The sequence below is a fragment of the Pelophylax lessonae genome (assembly GCF_965119305.1).
Source record: "Pelophylax lessonae genome assembly, chromosome: 1".
Lineage (NCBI taxonomy): Eukaryota > Metazoa > Chordata > Amphibia > Anura > Ranidae > Pelophylax > Pelophylax lessonae.
In genome coordinates, this window is record NC_138768.1 from 305,771,410 (window position 1) to 305,791,165 (window position 19,756).

The 19,756-nt window shown below is 45.9% G+C and overlaps 1 protein-coding gene across 1 annotated transcript in view; it reads right to left on the reverse strand.

Annotated features, from left to right (window-relative positions):
- TPCN1 (two pore segment channel 1) overlaps window positions 1–19,756 on the reverse strand; it is a 373,488-nt gene that overhangs the window by 67,137 nt on the left and 286,595 nt on the right. The window contains exons 22-23 of the mRNA XM_082257616.1: window positions 18,632–18,678; window positions 18,433–18,501 (exon numbers count right to left, since the gene is read on the reverse strand). Coding sequence (XP_082113742.1) covers window positions 18,433–18,501; window positions 18,632–18,678 — 116 coding nt within the window. The remainder of the gene's footprint in view (window positions 1–18,432; window positions 18,502–18,631; window positions 18,679–19,756) is intronic.

Genomic DNA, 19,756 nt, shown 5'->3' on the forward strand with positions numbered 1-19,756 from the left:
TGGTTGCAGCGGACGCAGCCGAACCCTTCTGAGGTCCCTCAGGAAGGACAAACAGGGAATCAGACTTTCTAAAATACTCCATGGCAGACAGGCAAACCCTGACCGCCCCGGACCACATCCAAGGAATGCAAGGCAAATTCCTTTGGATGCTTGGGCTTCGCACAAAGCGAAGGCAACCTAATATCCTCATTGAGGTGGAAAGTCGACACCACCTTGGGGAGAAAAGACTGATTGGGTCGCAGGACCACTTTATCCCTATGAACTACCAGATAAGGTGAACGGCAAGACAGAGCCGCCAACTCAGACACCCTGCGAGCAGATGTGATAGCTAGCAGAAAGGCAATTTTCTGGGACAACACAGGCAGAGTTATGTCTTTGATGTTCTCAAAGGGAGGCCGTTGTAAAACGGATAACACCAAATTTAGGTCCCAGGGAGGCAAAGGAGCCTTCCTCGGGGGAGTCGGATGCTACACCCCTTAAATAAAGGTGCGAATCAAGGAATTAGTAGCCAAGGGACGCTGGAACAGAATGGCTAAGGCCGACAACTGACCTTTTATCGTGGTCAGCTCCAAATGCTGATCCACACCTTCCTGAAGGAAGGCCAAAATCCTCGCCACCAAAAAGGAGCGGGGATGAAACCCTCGCGACTCGCACCAGGCAATATACGCCTTCCAGGTGCGATGATACATTTTTCTAGAGGTAGCTTTCTGAGCCTTCAGTAAGGTAGGAATGACAGCATTCGGGAGACCCTTGTCCCTCAAGACTTGGCTTTCAACAGCCACGCCGTCAAAGCCAGAGACTGTAAAGCAGGATGGAAGATCGTCTCTTGAGAGAGAAGATCTTCTCTCAGCGGAAGCTGCCAGGGAGGCTCGACGACCATCTGCATGATGTCTGCATACCAAGAACGACGCGGCCAGTCTGGGGCTACCAGAATGACCTGCATCCGTTCCACCACCAACCTGCGGAGGAACCTGGATAACAGTTGAATCGGAGGGAAGGCATACATCAGCCGATACCGGTGCCAAGACACCACTAACGCATCCATGGCGTCCACCAGAGGATCACAGGTTCTGGCCACGAACCTTCCCACCCTGTTGAGACGGGACGCTAATGAGGCTAAACACCTCCCGATGCAGGGACCATTCTCCCTTGTCCAGGGTCTGGCAACTCAGATAGTCCGCCTGCCAATTCTCCACACCTGGAATGTGAACGGCAGAAATTGCTGGAACGTGCGTCTCGGCCCAAGCTAGGATCTCGGCCACTTCCTTGGCCGCCCGGGCACTCTTGGTGCCCCCTTGGTGATTGATGTAAGCCACCGCCGCGGCGTTGTCAGTCTGTACCCGAACGGGTCAACCCTGAAGCAGAGTTGACCAACAGAAAAGGCAGAGTTTGATTGCTCGGGGCTCCAAGACGTTTATCGGCATGGAGGCCTCCGCCGCCGACCACGTCCCCTGGGCACAAAGCGTGCCCAGAACTCCACCCCAGCCTGACAGGCTGGCATCCGTGGTGAGCACCGTCCACAGCAGAGGCTGAAAGGACTTGCCTTGTGTCAAAGTTGGTGACAGGATTCCCTACAAAAGATCCGATTTTGCGAGGGGGCTCAGAGAAATCCTCCTGTCCAACGACTGAGGCGTTCTGTCCCACCATGCAAGGATCTCTGCTTGCAGAGTTCTTGTGTGAAATTGAGCAAATGGGGTGGCTTCGAAAGCCGAAACCATCAGACCCAGGGACCGCATACAGGCCCGTAGAGAGGAGAGATTGTTGTCCTGAGGGACCTGATCCTGTCCCGCAGGGTCCGGAGCTTGTTCTCCGGGAAAAATACTTTTGCCTGAGCGGAGTCCTGGACCATCTCCAGGTATGGGAGGTGAACCGAAGGAGTCAGAGCCGACTTTTGAAAGTTGATGGTCCACCCGAACTCCTGGAGCGTCCAAACCGTGACCGACCGACCGATCGCTCGTCAAAGTTGCACACGAGCTCGACCTTAACAGGAGGTCGTCCAGATAACCGAGGACCACAATCCCCTTTAAACGTAGTAAAGCCAGCACCGGAGCCAAAACATTGGCACCGGAGCCAAAACATTGGTGAATACCCTGGGAGCCGAAGCGAGACCGAAGGGCAACGCCACAAACTGGTAATGCTCCTCTGCCACTGCGAAATGGAGTTATCTCTGATGACCCTCATAGATAGGGATGTGCAGCTACGCATCCTTCAAGTCGATGGAGGCCAAGCAGTCCCCTGGACTCAACTACGCCACCACCGACCTGATGGATTCCATCCGGAACTTCTGTACCCTCACAAAGTGGTTCAGAGACTTGAGGTCCAGAATCGGATGCACTTTGCCCTCTTTTCTGGGCACTGTGAACAGGTTGGAGTAAAAACCGCAAAACCTGTCCCGTGAAGGCACTGGCACAATGACTCCTTGGGTGAGAAGATCTTGCACCACCCCCATGAGATCTCTAAAATGATCGGGAGTCAGATGGAGGTTTGATGGAAAGAACCTGTCTGCGGGGCGAGATCGAAACTCGATCTTGTACCCTGAACTAATCAGTTTGTGAACCCACCTGTCCTGAATTCTGGACAACCAGGGTTCCTGAAAACAACGCAGACGTCCCCCCACCCCGGAAACGGGTGAGGGCGTCCCTTCAGGAAGAGGTGAACTGGATCGCCGAACCTGGCCTGACCGGCCTTTGGCTTACCCGACCATGGCTTCTTTAAAGAAAGAAAGGTAAAAGAAACAGACACTAGGTCCCAGCAGGGAAACCTAGCCTACTCCTGATGCTAGGCAGCATAAACTGAAGGACAGTGGTAACTGGATCAGGAATAATGGCCCCCTGAAGGTGTGCTTAAGTGTAGAAAGTTTTTTATTAACATTTAAAACTACCTAGCTTGCTCCAGCAGAGGGCACCATTACCCACTTGTGAAGGTTGTATGAGGGGCTGCAACTGTCTTAGACGTAAGAGAAAGGTGATTTTTCAATGCCCATAGGTCCAATCACAGATATACTCAAACAACAAAGTAAATCCTTACAACACCTTAAAACATATAATTTGACAATGAATTAGGCAATAGTAAAAACAACCATTATGAGAGACAAACTTGCAGCAGCCACCACTCAGTTGTCACAGGATACCTATTATTTATTGTATGATGTGTTTACAGGGTGGTCACCCACAGGAAGTGAGGTGGTAAGAACTTTTTTCTACCCACTCGTTGTCTGTGTTATTGTTTTGGTTATACTTGTCCTGTATAACTGCTATTTGGTATGTACTTTTAAGAAAAAGATTAACAAAATGATTAAAAAAAGCTGATGATCGGACTTGGACAAGCCTGTTGCCCAAGTGAGTTAAATGGATTTATCATATTCATGATAAAAGGGGGGATTGAAGGGTTAATGGCGTTTTCATGCTGTATATTCTTCTCTATTTTTCATGTAGCTGTCCTTGATTTATAGTTATAACATCTTGTTTGTTCAGATATGTCTGACACTGCAGAAATAGTTTCACATGAGAATACCTTGATTAGTAAATGTGTTCTGGGAACAGTTTAAACTTGTGTAGTATGCCAAAAACTATCAAGTCTGTCATACTTAAACCAAGTCCTTTATTGCTAAATTCATTTTTCTGTTGTTCTAACTGCATTGTGATGATGTGGATCATGCAGCAGCAAAACCCATGAGTAGCACCATCTGGGAAAATACAGCAGGGCAGTAACAGCAGAACAGGCTTTGTCCCACCCAAGTAGCTATAGACAGAGGAGACCCTTGCATATGAAAGGGAACTGTTCTAAACTGCCAACATTAGCGCTCTGTTCATCATATGCTCCTGCTATGGGTGAAGAAACTGCAAACCATTAAAACGCTCCGGAATCATAAAGCCCTGGGACTGGATGGACTTCCCTATGAATACTGTAAATCTTTCCTCCAGATTCTTCTCCCATTTCTTGCTGAATATATGGGAATCTCTCTTGCTGAATATATGGGGCTGTCTCTTTCCTGCTCTTTGGCCAAATTATAATTCATTACTGTTAAATCTTGAGAGCACTGATGACTTGCAATACACTTTTTTCTTTTTCATATATTAAGTTGTAAGGGCATTAAAAAAAAAAAATGGGTGCACTAAAGGACTCGGCGGGATAGCCAGTGGGCAGATTCAGTGGAATGGCTAGTGAGTGGGCCCTCAGGGATGTTGGTGGTCTGGTTTGGGGGGGCCCAGGGCCTATAGCGGTGTAAGGGACCCTGGAATTTTTTTATGGCTGCCCATGTGTTGGCATTATATCACTTCTAGTTAGGGCAGATCTAAATTCTGCAATTTATATATTTTTTGGAAAGCTGGGATTAATTTTTTTTTTCCCTTGATCTCATGCTTTCCAGGGTAGAGGAGAGATCTGTCTCCATAAAGATGACCTGCCATGCTGTTTACATTTCTTGTTATAGGAAGAAAAATGATTAAAAAAAAAATAAAAAATGTAAGGGACAATGGAAAAATAAAAAAAAAAATGTATAAAATAATTTTAAAAACATTTTTTTTTTTAACCACTTAAGACCCCGAGGTTTGGCTGCTCAAAGACCAGGGCATATTTTGCGATTCGGTACTGCGTGATGGTAACGGACAATTGCGCGGTTGTGCGACGCTGTACCCAAATGAAATTGATGACCTTTTTTCCCCACAAACAGAGCTTTCTTTTGGTGGTATTTGATCACCTGTGCGATTTTTACTTTTTGCGCTATAAACAAAAAAAGAGCGACAATTTTGAAAAAATAATATTTTTCACATTTTTTTTATATGAAATTCAAAAATAAAATAAAAAAATGTAAAAATCAAAATTTTTTTACATTTTAGGCCAATTTGTTTTCTGCTACATATTTTTGGTAAAAAAAAAAAAAAATCGCAATAAGCGTATTTTGATTGGTTTGTGCAAAAGTTATTGCGTTTACTAACTACAGGAAAGATTTATGTCATTTTTATTGTTTTTTTTAACTAGAAATGGCGGCGATCTGCGATTTTTTTTGCGGGACTGCGACATTGAGGCGGACAGTTTGGACCCTTGACTGACATTTTTGGGGGTACCAGTGACATTACTACAGTAATCAGTGCTATACATATGCACTGTTACTGTAAAAATGACACTGGCAGGGAAGGGGTTAACTTTATTGGTGATCAGTGGGTTAAATGTATCCCTAAGGGCGGGATTCTAACTGTGGGGGGCGTGGCTTGTGATGTAACCACAGAGACATACGATCCTACATAGCAGGATCGTACAGTCTCTGCAGTTACATCAGGGAGGATGACAGACAGCGGTGTTTACATCGGCCATCTGCCTTTCTCCCTCTCCAGCGGGAGATTGTGAGTGGCCGGCGGCCATCGGAGCCGCCGGTCACTCGCGCGGGGATGTCGGGGAATGAGCAGGAGCGTGCCCCCGGCGCCGTGCGATCGCCTCCTAGAGGCTCGTGGGCGAGTGATGTACCCCTACGTCACTTTGCCCAGCAGCGGCTGCCTGCCGCAGTATATCAGCCTTGGGCGGTCGTTATGTGGTTAAGCTCCCGTCCCTCCATGCTTGCGCGCAGAAGCGCATGCATACAGTGGGTACGGAAAGTATTCAGACCCCCTTAAATTTTTCACTCTTTGTTATATTGCAGCCATTTGCTAAAATCATTTAGGTTCATTCTTCTTCCTCATGAATGTACACATAGCACCCCATACTGACAGAAAAACACAGAATTGTTGACATTGTTGCAGATTTATTAAAAAAGAAAAACTGAAATATCACATGGTCCTAAGTATTCAGACCCTTTGCTGTAACACTCATATATTTAACTCAGGTGCTTTCCATTTCTTCTGATCATCCTTGAGATGGTTCTACACCTTCATTTGAGTCCAGCTGTGTTTGATTATACTGATTGGACTTGATTAGGAAAGCCACACACCTGTCTATATAAGACCTTCCAGATCACAATGCATGTCAGAGCAACTGAGAATCATGAGGTCAAAGGAACTGCCTGAAGAGCTCAGAGACAGAATTGTGGCAAGGCACAGATCTGGCCAAGGTTACAAAAAGATTTCTGCTGCACTTAAGGTTCCTAAGAGCACAGTGGCCTCCATAATCCTCAAATGGAAGACGTTTGGGATGACCAGAACCCTTCCTAGAGCTGGCCGTCCGGCCAAACTGAGCTATCGGGGGAGAAGAGCCTTGGTGAGAGAGGTAAAGAAGAACCCAAAGATCACTGTGGCTGAGCTCCAGAGATGCAGTCAGGAGATGGGAGAAAGTTGTAGAAAGTCAACCATCACTGCAGCCCTCCACCAGTCGGGGCTTTATGGCAGAGTGGCCCGACGGAAGCCTCTCCTCAGTGTAAGACACATGAAAGCCCGCATGGAGTTTGCTAAAAAAACACCTGAAGGACTCCAAGATTGTGAGAAATAAGATTCTCTGGTCTGATGAGACCAAAATAGAACTTTTTGGCCTTAATTCTAAGCGGTATGTGTGGAGAAAACCAGGCACTGCTCATCACCTGTCCAATACAGTCCCAACAGTGAAGCATGGTGGTGGCAGCATCATGCTGTGGGGGTGTTTTTCAGCTGCAGGGACAGGACGACTGGTTGCAATCGAGGGAAAGATGAATGCGGCCAAGTACAGGGATATCCTGGACAAAAACCTTCTCCAGAGTGCTCTGGACCTCAGATTGGGCCGAAGGTTTACCTTCCAACAAGACAATGACCCTAAGCACACAGCTAAAATAACGAAGGAGTGGCTTCACAACAACTCCATGACTGTTCTTGAATGGCCCAGCCAGAGCCCTGACTTAAACCCAATTGAGCATCTCTGGAGAGACCTAAAAATGGCTGTCCACCAACGTTTACCATCCAACCTGACAGAACTGGAGAGGATCTGCAAGGAGGAATGGCAGAGGATCCCCAAATCCAGGTGTGAAAGACTTGTTGCATCTTTCCCAAAAAGACTCCTGGCTGTATTCGATCAAAAGGGGGCTTCTACTAAATACTGAGCAAAGGGTCTGAATACTTAGGACCATGTGATATTTCAGTTTTTCTTTTTTAATAAATCTGCAACAATGTCAACAATTCTGTGTTTTTCTGTCAGTATGGGGTGCTATGTGTACATTCATGAGGAAGAAGAATGAACTTAAATGATTTTAGCAAATGGCTGCAATAGAACAAAGAGTGAAAAATTGAAGGGGGTCTGAATACTTTCCGTACCCACTGTATGTAAACAGTGATCGCACCACATGTGGTATTCCTGTGAACGTTATAGTGAGAACAATAATTCTAGAGCTAGACCTCCTCTGGAACTGGTAACTTGTAAAAAATTTGAAAGCGTTGCCTACATAGATTTTTAAGTATCAGTTTGTCATCATTCCATGAGCGTGGGCAAATTTTTAGTGTGACATGTTCAAAATCCATTTACTCAGTGTAACATTTTTTATATCTTACCAAAAAATTGGGTTATAGATTGTGGTTTTTTTTTTTTCATTAAATTTTAACAAAGTATATTTTTCCATAAAATTTGAGTTTAAAAAAACGCTGCGCAAATACTGTGTGACATTGACATAAAAAATTGCAATCACCACTATTTTCTCTAGGTCCTTTGCTAAAAGAAAAAAAAAAAATTGGATTTTTGTAAGATCTTACCGTAAAATCCTTTTCTCTTAGCTCATTGACAGACGTAGTCCTCTTTGATTCACATCAATAGGGTTATGCTGCCCTCTACAGGAGTAGGACTAGGCAGAAAGAAAAACGTTCTGGCTCCACCTTAGGGGCAGTCCCAGTGGGTATATCCTCTCTCTCTCTCTGCTACAGGATGTTAGTTATGTCACAAAGTAGTGTCAGAGAATTTAACCCAACCCAACTCAATGATAGAGGGGCGGGTACTACGTCTGTCAATGAGCTAAGAGAAAAGGATTTTACGGAAAGATCTTACAAAAATCCAATTTTCTCTGTCGCTCATTGACAGACGTAGTCCTCTTTGATTCACATCAATAGGGACGTCCCAAAGCAGTGCCACAAATGAGGGGTGGGATTGACAGAAATCAAAATCCAATCTAGAAGGCCCGACCGGAGCCAACCAGAAGTATCAAGGGACTCATCGAGCAAACAGATGAGACCTACCCAACAAACCCTCGAGGTAGACCAACAGTCTCCTCAAACAGCGGCCTGCAGGAACCTTGCGGCCAAAAGAGGCATCTGACGATGCCCTCACATAAACCTTATACAATATTGTAAAGGTATGAACCGACGACCAAGTAGTCGCCTTGAAAACCTGAACCACTGACGCCTGATGGCGGAAGGCCCAGGAAACACTAAGCGCCCGAGTAGAATGCACCTTAACAGGGAACGGGGGATCCCGACCCTTAGATAGAATAAGCCTATACCACCGTGTCTGATCCATCTAAAGATGGTCGCGGCAGAAACAGGCAGCCCCTTCTTAGGGCCATCCGTGATCACAAACAGTGAATCCGTCTTACAAATTGAATCCGTAGTATTCAAATATATCCTGATCGCCCGAACTGCATCCAGGGAATGCAACGCAAATTCTCGAGGATGATTGGGCTTAGGACATAGGAAGGACAATACAATGTCCTCATTCAAATGAAACTTTGAAACCACCTTAGGAAGGAAGGATGGATTCGGATGAAGAACAACCTTATCCCTATGAACCACCAGATATGGGGAACAACAGGATAATGCGGCCAGTTCTGACACCCTGCGTGCAGAAGTGATAGCCACCAAGAAGGCCACCTTCTGGGATAAAGTAAGCAAGGGAATCTCCCTGATATTTTCAAAGAGAGGTTTCTGAAGAACCGACAGCACCAAATTAAGATCCCAGGGTGGTAACGGCGCGCGCACTGGCGGAGCCAGGTGTCGCACCCCCTGGATGAAAATTCCGCACCAAGGAATGAGTAGCCAAAAACTTCTGAAAGAAGATAGCTAATGCTGAAAACAGACCCTTGATAACACTCAAGGCCAGCTTCTGCTCAACTCCCTGTTGCAGAAAAACCAATATTCGGGCCACCGAATAAGAACGTGGAGGGAACCCAAGGGATTCACACCACGCAATATAAGACTTCCATGTGCGAGGATAAATCTTTCTGGAAGTCGCTTTCCTTGCTTTAACTAGAGCAGGAATAACTGAAGCTGACAATCCCTTGTTCTTCAGCACCTGGGTCTCAATAGCCAGGCCGTTAAAACCAGCGATCGTAAAGCAGGATGGAAGATCGGTCCCTGCGACAGCAGATCCTCCCTAAGAGGAAGTCGCCAAGGAACGTCTGCGACCAGCCTGACCAGGTCGGCGTACCAGGCCCGACTAGGCCAGTCCTGATCTACCAGGATAACTGGGATTCCCTCCACCTCTATCCTGCGAAGAAGCTTCGGCAGTAACTTGAGAGGAGGGAAGTAGCTGATACTGCCCCCACGGGGCGATCAGCATGTCTGCGGTGTCTGCTAGAGGATCGTGGGAGCGAGCCACAAACCTCCGCACTTTCCTGTTGAGCTGAGATGCCAACGGCTCCCATTCGGGGTGCCCTAACGGAGGCACAGTTGGTGGAATATCCCTGGATGAAGAGATCATTCCCCTTGATCCAGAATCTGACGGCTGAGATAATCTGCCTGCCAATTCACCCCCGGAATGAATACCGCAGAGAGAGCTGGAACAATCGTTCTGCCCAACGAAGAATGCTGGCCACTTCTATGGCCGCCAGGACACTTCTGGTGCCCCTTTGATGATTGACATAAGCCACTGCTGTGGCATTGTCCGACTGGATCCGAACCGGGCTGCCCTGGAGCTGCTCGGTCCAGTGAATCAGACAAAGTCTGATCGCTCTCAGTTTCAATACATTTATCGGTAACCTGGACTCTTCCAGGGACCAAAGGCCCTGAGCCGAAAATTTCTCCTCACCCGGATAGACTGGCATCCGTGGTGATAAGCGTCCAAATATTGGTAGGAATGACTTCCCCTGGCTGAGCATCGGAGCCGAAGCCACCAGACCAGGGACTCCCTGGTCCGCTCGCTCAGCCGGATCCGATTGTCCAGGGAATCTGGATTCCGGTTACACTTGAGAAGAATCTCTCCTTGAAGGATTCGGGTATGGGACTGGGCAAATGGTACTGCTTCAAAGGAAGCCACCCTCAAACCCAGGACCCTCATGCAAGCCTGGATGTGTCTAAAATTAGACCCAAATATTCCAGCCTCCTGGTGGGAACCAAAGATGACTTCTGCAGGTTCACCAGCCACCCGAACTCTTGCAAAAGAGGTCATGGTGATCTCTAAGTTTAGTAATAGAGCCGCACGGAGCAGAAGATCGTCTAGGTGACCTAGAATCGATATGTCCCGTTGTCGTAACAACGCCAAGATTGGGGCCAACACCTTTGTGAAGACCCGGAGAGTCGAGGCGAGACCAAAGAGTAACGCCACAAACTGATAATGGTACTCTTCTACGGAAAAACACAGGAAACGCTGATGTCCTGCATAAATAAGGAAGTGAAGATAGGCATCCTAGATGTCTATGGAAGCCAGAAAATCCCCCTGACGCAGGGAGGCCGCTACTGTGCGAATGGACTCCATCTTGAATTTTTGTACCCTGACAAAAAAGATTGAATGCTGTTAAGTCCAGAATTGGACGCACCTTGTCCTCTTTTCTGGGTATTGTGAAAAGGTTCGAATAGAACTCTTGAAATGCTCTGTCCAAGGAACGTGGACCACCACTCCTTGTTGCATTAAATCCGTGACTGCCCCCTGTAAGCTCTTAAGCGATCCGGGGATAGTCGAACATTGAAAAGGAAGAATCGCACTGGGAGTGATTGACATACAATCTTGTAACCTGACCGTATGACCTCGTGAACTATTTGTCCGAGGTTCTGGAAAGCCATGGATCCGGAAACCGGCGAAGACGTCCCCCTACCCCAGCTATGGGCGGGGGCGCACCTTCAGGCTTTAGTAGTCTTATCTTCAGGTCTGGAAGAGCCGGGCTTTTGCTTGCCCGACCAACGCCCCTTAAAAAAACCTCCCGAAGGAGTTTTGGAGGACTTTGCTTTTTTCGCCCGTGGGGCGAAAAAACTTTTTATGAGCGGAAAAAGAAGGCGCCCGTCTCTGACGGGATCCTTTACCCTTAGTACTTTGTGGCAAGAAAGTGCTCTTTCCTCTAGTGAGATCCTTAATAATCTCATCTAACTTGGAGCCTTGGTCTGCCGACCAATATTTTAGTCACAGTGTACGCCTGGGGACCACTGCTGAAACTGATGCTCGCCCCAATAGTGGAGTGGCGTCTAGTGCAACGTCGCAGACAAACTAACTCTTGTATCATCTGTTCCACCAGATCTGATACCGCCTGGGGGATATCTCTCCCCTCTAAGCCACTTGGTCCATTCTAGACCAATAGCAATTACTGGTCTGAAAGCTGACCCAATTAGGGAAAAGATGGCGCGAGACACAGCTTCCACCTTACGATCATCTTTAAAGGATGGAGCATCCTCCAATAGGATAACCGTAGCTTTGTTCAATCTGGAGATTGGAAAATCCACCACAGATGGTACTATCCATCTCTTGAGGGATGATTCCTCGAACGGATAACGCCTATTAATGCGTTTAGGAAATAGTAGGGGCTCGTCTTGGATGACCCCATTCCTCCTTAGTTACATTACCGAAACACTTGGGTAAGGGAAATACTTTCGCCATTTTGGTGCGTTTATTAGTACCAAATGGGATCTCAGTATCAGCTACTTCTGATGGTGTAACCTCCGAACAGATACAATTAATGCATTACTAACGCTTCCTCTCGGGCTATGGTAGATGCCGAAACATCCAGATGAGGTACCTGCAACTACAGGAATAGGCTCAGACTCTGAATCTGAAGTTTCAGATGAAAATGGGGGTAGGCGGGGGTCGTTTCCTTGCGCCCTGTCCCTGACAAGCCAATTCCACCCGGGATAGACAAAAAATTTCCAAAACTGCTGACAATGACTCACTATTAAGTGGGGAACTGGAGGGTCCTGCAGCCACTTCGAGGGGATCAGGTGGAGATACATGTGTGGCAGGGTCCATGTTAATCCAGGACACTTTGCCAGTAAAAAAGAAAAAAATCTTTTTTTTTTTTTTTTAAATAAATAAAAAAATACCTTTTTTTTTTTTAAATAAAAAAAATACCTTTTTTAATTCACCAGCGCAATAGCGCCCCTCAGCGTACCTGCTTTGGACCCCCACAGAGAGACCCCAAGGGCTCACCACCAGATGCAAAGAAGTTTCTTATTAAAACTGCTGTCAGCGTTGTCTTGTGCAGACTGGGAAGTCTTGCACTAGGTTTCCCGGGTGAAAGGAAGTGGCTCCGCCCCCTGTGTACGCCTTCCGGCGTTCCCAGCTGCTCCTCGAGGTTTGCTGGGCACATCAAACATGGCCGCCCCCATGAAGGAGACAATAGGCTACGAAAAAATGGCGGCCTGCGTGACCTGCGGGCGGCTTGTGTAGACAATGCAGACATGCGGTCTACAACAAAATGGCGGCGGACTGCCGATCTAGCGTGGCACCTCCAGTACAGCGGCCTGCATGCTTTGAAAACAGCTGATGGCGGCCTGTCGGCCTGCGGGAGTATGGCGATCTAAGGTAGGCTATACCTCCTATGTATTTACTATAGCAAATCGAACTCAGCTTCCTTGCTAGAGAACCCAAGGCTTGCTGAAGTATCAGCTCCCAAACCAAGCCTGCTGGAGTGTCAGCTCCTAAACCAAGGTTGCTAGAGTGTCAGCTCCCAAACCGAGGTTTGTTTAAAGTGTTAGCTCCCAAACCAAGCCTGCTGGAGTGTCAGCTCCCAAACCAGATCACACTATCACAGGGGATGTGTGAACATGTCATAGGCTACAAGGGGGAACTTTAATGTCAGAAAGGATCCGACCATACACAGAGGGGCCCGTATCCCAAAGACCCCACAGGGGGGAAGGGGGAACATTTACTCACCATACCGGCTGATGGCACCCTCTCTTCACAGTACCCTCTCCACCGGGGTGGGGGGCTGTCGACCAATACGGACGCCTTGACTCTCTGGTTCCTGACTATGTCGCGGCCGACCCAACGCGGGGCTATGGTCTGCACGCGCTTGTAGGCTGAACCGGGGTGACCACTGGATCTCAACATCCAGCCCGTCGCCCGGCCCCGCATACTTACTTGAATGTGTCGCGGCCGACCCAGCGCGGAGCTATGGTCTGCGCGCGCTCGTAGGCCGGCTGGGGTGACCACTGGATCTCAACATCCAGCCCGTCGCCCAGATCCGGCGTGATTTGCTTGAAGATCTCACAGGAAAAACTGGAGACAAAAAACTACCAAAAAGGAAAAATTTTTTCTAAAAAATCTTGCCAGGACCTGAGATCCCAGCAAGGAACTTAGGTCCTTACTCCTGACTAGACAGAAAAAAACTAACATCCTGTAGCAGAGAGAGAGAGGATATACCCTCTGGGACTGCCCCTAAGGTGGAGCCAGAACGTTTTTCTTTCTGCCTAGTCCTACTCCTGTAGAGGGCAGCATAACCCTATTGATGTGAATCAAAGAGGACTACGTCTGTCAATGAGCGACAGAGAAAAAAAAAAAAAAAAAAAAAAAATTATATATATATATATATATATATATATATACACACACCGTATTTTCCGGCGTATAAGACGACTGGGCGTATAAGACGACCCCCCAACTTTTCCAGTTAAAATATAGAGTATGCATAAAACAGTGCAAGTGGATTAAACTTTTCCAAATTCACTCTAAAGCTGAAAGGAAGGATAAAACAATAAACCCATGGGAGCTGCCATGCTCCACAACCCCCTCCTTGCATACCAGCCCCCTCCACAGTACCCCTCCTTGTATCCCAATCCCCTCCACATTCCCCCTCCTTGTATCCCAGTCTCTTCTACAGTTGTCCCCCCTGACTTTCACAGTCCCCTTTACAGCCCCCCCCCCTTACCTTACAAAGCAGATAGAGGATGCAGCATGTCCGAGCATAAGGCAGGAAGTGTCCAACTTTCCATTTAACAGGCAGATTGGTTGCTAGGACCGCCCCTAGCAACAACAAATCACAGGCTTTTTAACTTAGACAGCGGTGGAGGTAGGGGCGGGGGAGCCTGGATGGGAGTTCTCTGTCAGCTTAGGCAGTCCGTGTGGCACCATAGCTGAAGTGCTCTCACTCCCCCACCGCATTTTCTCCAGTTTGGCTCCAGCATCCGCCGTATAAGACGATACCCGGCGTATAAGATGACCCCTGACTTTTGAGAAGATTTTCCTGGGTTAAAAAGTCGTCTTATATGCCGGAAAATACTGTATATATAATGTTCAGGGTTCCAAGTAATTTTCCAACAAAAAATGCTGATTTTTACTTGTAAACAAAAAGTGTCAGAATAGGCCTGGTCTTCAAATAGTTAACAGCAAATGGAGAATTTCCACTATTCAAGGTATAAGCATTAGTGATAATCTGCCTAATCCAGCTCAAAATAGTGGAATGAGACACAAGATACTCCTATAGATGGTTGCAGGAGGGAAAAAAGGAGAAATCGAGTTTTAGATAGAAGTGGTGGCTAAGAGGCAAACACGCACTGTACCATATCTAAACAGTGTAGAGAATTTCTTTTAGGATGCTTTGGACATATCTGCACAAAGAGAAGGCAGGGCAATGTCCTGATTAAGGTGGGAGGGAGAAACTATTTTGAAGTGATAGGAGGCTCAAGGAGCCCAAACCACCTTGTCCCTATGAAGAACAAGGAAGCATTTTTTGCATAAGTGTCAGTTCCGAGACCTGTCTTGCGGAGTGCCACAAGAAAAACACAGATTAGGGTTGACTAAGGGGAAATCTGGAATGGATTCAAAGGGGGCCAGCGTGACCAGAATAGGATCCTATGGTGAGGCTACTGAATGAATGGGGTCACTATGTGAGCCAATCCCCTGACAAAGGTCTTTACCAATGAAAAAGTGGTCAGCGGTCTCTGAAAGAGAATATCCAAGGGCCAAAACTTGACCCTTCCAGCCCAGACTTGAAAAAGGACAGCACACATTCCATGGAGTATATCACTTATGGTTTCCACTTTTTGTGGTAAGTCTCCTCAATTGGGTACTGCCAAGTGAATGTCTTGGGGAAGTGTACACTTTTGTCTAGCTATGGGCCAGTCTGCATACAAAACATCCTGTACTAATAATAGGTGAACTGGAAAGGACCTAGTAGGTTTCTTGGATTTGGGAAGGAGTGTCATACTGATGACCTTAGGTTCAGATAGGGAGGCTCTAAGTTCAAACAGGTGTATACCTCGTTCCCCAGAACCCTTGCTGGTCCGTTTTAGCTTTGGTACGATTGGGGGCGACTGCCCATACTCCCGAGAGGGCATATCCCCAGACTCACTCACCACTCCAGGGCTTTGGGCTCCTTCTAAGGTGTGTACAACCAGATGGTATATACTCTTTCCTCCATGTAAAGGGACTGGGTCATCACACCAGTGGGAGGAGGGGGGGAGGCGGACGTCCTTTTACAGATAGGATTGGCAGCAACGATGGGAAATATCAATATAATGGGGGACTTTAATTATCCATATATAGACTGGGCAGAAGGAACCGCGCATTCAGCCAAGGATCGGCAGTTCTTAAATGTTTTGCAGGACAATTTCATGGGTCAGATGGTGAACGCACCAACAAGAAACAATGCAGTACTTGACCTACTGATTACCAACAATACAGACCTGCTCACTAATATAGAAATTTCCCAAAACTGCGCTCTCTGCTAGAAAATATCAAATGGGATAGAACCCTGGGAACAAAGAACATGGAGGAAAAATGGGAGTGCTTCAAGAGCATACTTAACAAAGGGATTGCCCAGTGCATTCCAAAGGGAAATAAATTTAAAAGAGCAAAACTAAACCCTGGGTGGCTAAACTCCAACATAAAAATGCATATAAATACTAAAGAAAAGGCCTTAAAAAAATACAAGGCTGAGGGGTCACTGGCAGCATTCAAGCATTACAAAGAGTGTAATAAGAAATGTAAAGACGAAATCAAGGCGGCTAAAATAGAACATGAGAGACATATAGCGGAAGAGAGTAAAAATTACCCCAAGAAATTCTTTAAGAATATAAACAGTAAGAAAGCGAGGCCAGAACACATTGGCCCCATAAAAGACGACAAAGGAAATTTGGCCACAGAGGACAGAGAAAAGGCGTAAGTGTTAAATAATTTCTTCTCTTCAGTCTTCACAAAAGAATCACTAACCCAGCTTGTAATGCTAAACTAAATAATACACCTCAGGAAGTACCCCCATGGCTAACAGAGGATAGACTTAGAACTAAACTAGAGAAACTTAACATAAATAAATCACCGGGACCAGATGGCTTGCACCCGAGGGTTCTTAAAGAGTTCAGTCAGGTGATTGCCAGACCATTATTCTTCATCTTTAAGGATAGTCTACAGACGGGTATGGTGCTAGCTGATTGGAAAAAAGCCAACGTGGTACCAATATTAAAAAAAGGGCCGAGATATATCCCGGGTAACTATAGGCCGGTCAGCCTAACATCAGTAGTCTGCAAGATTTTGGAGGGGATGTTAAGGGACCACATACAAGACTTTAGTAATGAAAACAGTATTATTAGTAGTAATCAGCATGGATTCATGAAAAATCGTTTTTGCCAAACCAATCTGTTAACCTTCTACGATGAAGTGAGCTGCCACCTAGATAAAGGTACGCCCGTGGATGTGGTGTATCTGGACCTTGCAAAGGCATTTGACACCGTTCCCCACAAACGCTTACTGTACAAACTAAGGAATGTAGGTATGGACCATAGGGTGAGTATCTGGATAGAGAACTGTCCCAAGGGGAGAGTCCAGAGGGTGGTGATAAATGGGGAGTACTTGGGCGGGTGTGGAAAGTAGGGTCCCCCAAAATTCTGTCCTGGGACCAATCCTGTTTAATTTATTCATAAATGATCTAGAGAAGGGGATATCTAGTACAATCTCAGTATTTGCGGATGATATTAACTAAGCATGCCAATATCTTCTATGCAGGATGTGGAAACCTTACAAGCGGGCCTGAACAAAATAATGGGGTGGGCAACTACATAGCAGATGAGGTTTAATGTTGAAAAATGTAAAGTAATGCACTTGGGCATCAGAAACACGAAAGCAAGCTACTCACTGGGGGGGAAACCTCTGAGTGAGTTTAGGATGGAAAAGGACCTGGTGGTACTGGTGGACAACAGGCTTGGCAGTGGCATGCAATGCCAAGCCGCTGCAAGCAAAGCCAACAGAATATTGGCATGTATAAAAAAGGGGATTCACTCCAGAAATAAAGAGATTATTCTCCCACTCTACAAGACTCTGTTCCGGCCACATCTGGAGTATGCTGTCCAGTTCTGGGCACCGGTCCTCAGGAAGGATGTGCTGGAACTGGAGAGAGTCCAGAGAAGGGCAACGAAAATAATTAGGGGAATGGAGGGCATCGGCTATAAGGAAAGACTACAAGCACTGAACTTATTCTCTCTGGAGAAGAGACAATTGAGGAGGGATATGATATCAATATGTACAAATACTGTACTGGTGATGACCCTAGCATAAGAAACAAACTTTTTAGAAAAAAGGGAATACAATAAGACACGTGGCCACTCACTAAAACTAGAGAAACGGTTTGATCTTAAAATACGTAAGGGGTTCTTCACTGTCAGAGCAGTAAGGATGTGGAATTCTCTTCCACAAGCAGTCGTATAAGCAGGGAGCTTCGATAGTTTCAAAAAACTATTAGAGGGGCACCTTAAAGACCACAACATACAGGGGTATACATGTACGGTATGTATGTACGGTTAACAGCAAACACACACACACACATCATAGGTTGAACTGGATGGACTGATGTCTTTTTTCAACCTCAGAAACTATGTAACTATGATTGCCACTGCCTTGGATCTGTAGAGCACCCTGTGGTTAACTGCCCCTTGCTGTACCACTGTACAAAGGATGAGCGCTAATGCAGGGTCCAGCACCAGAGGCAACAATACAGGCCCGGCCTTGCCTCTTCATGCAGCAGGGTCTGGGTCCAGGTACAGTCCCCAAGGCTACATGCGAGGAGTACCAATCCAGAAGTTGCACAATGTAGCTGCGATAGCTGTAGGTGCAACTGGGTTGAAAAAAGGGATTTCTCAGTGCCAAGATCAGTGAGGAATCCTCTTTGTTTACTAGTTAGAATTAGGACTTATACACCAGAAACCTACTTATAGTGGAGAGGTCACCCACCACCTAAGGACACTAGCAAACAATCGAGAATTGCTGGAAATGGGAGGGGTTATATGGTATATCTTAACAGCTTTGTTTACCAATGTCTTCACCTGAAGGTGGCAACATATAACATGGTCTTGAAAAATGGTAGCCTGTGTCCTGTACAATTAAGAAAAATTGTTATTTAATGTACATATGTATGTATATACTCACCATAGTGACAATATAAAACACCATGAAGTAAAGGCGTGCCCAGTGTGATGTCTGAGAAGTCACTCCTTCCTGCCCAAAAGACAAATTTCATGTCACAAATAATTTATGCCCTTTACACTATATGCCGAAATACCATACAGAAAAATATTACGCTGTATACTGTATATTCATATGCACTTTGATTTCTTGTAACACTTACCATGATTATATACCAGTTATTCACCACTGTCAGTTCAAATAATGTTACTACAAGAGAGATGACAGGTTCAGACAATATATAAATGACAGAAATAACAAATATTTGTGTATAGAGCACAAAGCATCACAGTGTTTTTCAAATTTCAACAGGTCATGTTTTCAGGATCTACCTTGTGACTGAGGGTCTGTCAACGAGCTTATGTTTATGTCAAAAACTCCTCTCCCCTCAACACAAGTCCATGGGAATGCAAAAGCAGCTTTAATCCCCGATCACCCTATTGTCTGCATTGGAAGCAGTCAAATTGATGTGACTCTGATGTCGGAGTCACACCAATTTTAAAAGTAGCTCCTGCACTACTTTTTGCAAGTTCAGGTGCGACTTGCATAGATATCTGTGCATGAAGTCACACAAATGTCTTCCAAGTCGCACCTGAAGTAGGACAATTTCAATGTCAAGATTGATGTGACGGGGTGTAAAGCAGGAAGATGCAGCTCAGAAACATTTCCAGCTCATCTCAAATGCAAGATGAATGCACCTAAAAGCCGCATGCATTTGCCCAAAACCCACTGACACAGAGCCAATGAGTCAGTGACAATGTTTTAACTACCAGAACAAGGGACGTGTCTCTTGTTAGTAGAGATAAAACTTGCCAGTTGGTTGAGTTTCAAAATAATGATTTCAATTGAGCCAGCTGTCACAATTGTAAATTAATGTTTGATCCTGTATCAGAGTATAAGGCCACTTTACAACATTCTTATTGGGAGTCAAATTATTTTAGCAATTTGCTTACTGGAGGCTGCATTTTTCTTATATTAAAAATGATATAGGGTATATTACTTCTGTAATTTGCATTATCGGGCTATATATTTAGATGTGTTTCACAAAATCTGTCAGTAATACCTGCCACCAATCAAGACTAAAGGGTCAATTCACTAAGCTGAAATCGAACGTTTTAACTTTTTGTCTAAATGGTTTTTTACCACTTGACACAAATCATTTTATCTCCTGAAGGATTATTTTTATTACAACCACACAACAGAAACCTACCAAAACTCATACTCCGATATCGCAAGCCCAAAACCAGCAGCATTTTAAAGACCCATTCCAGGCCAAATCCACAGTAAG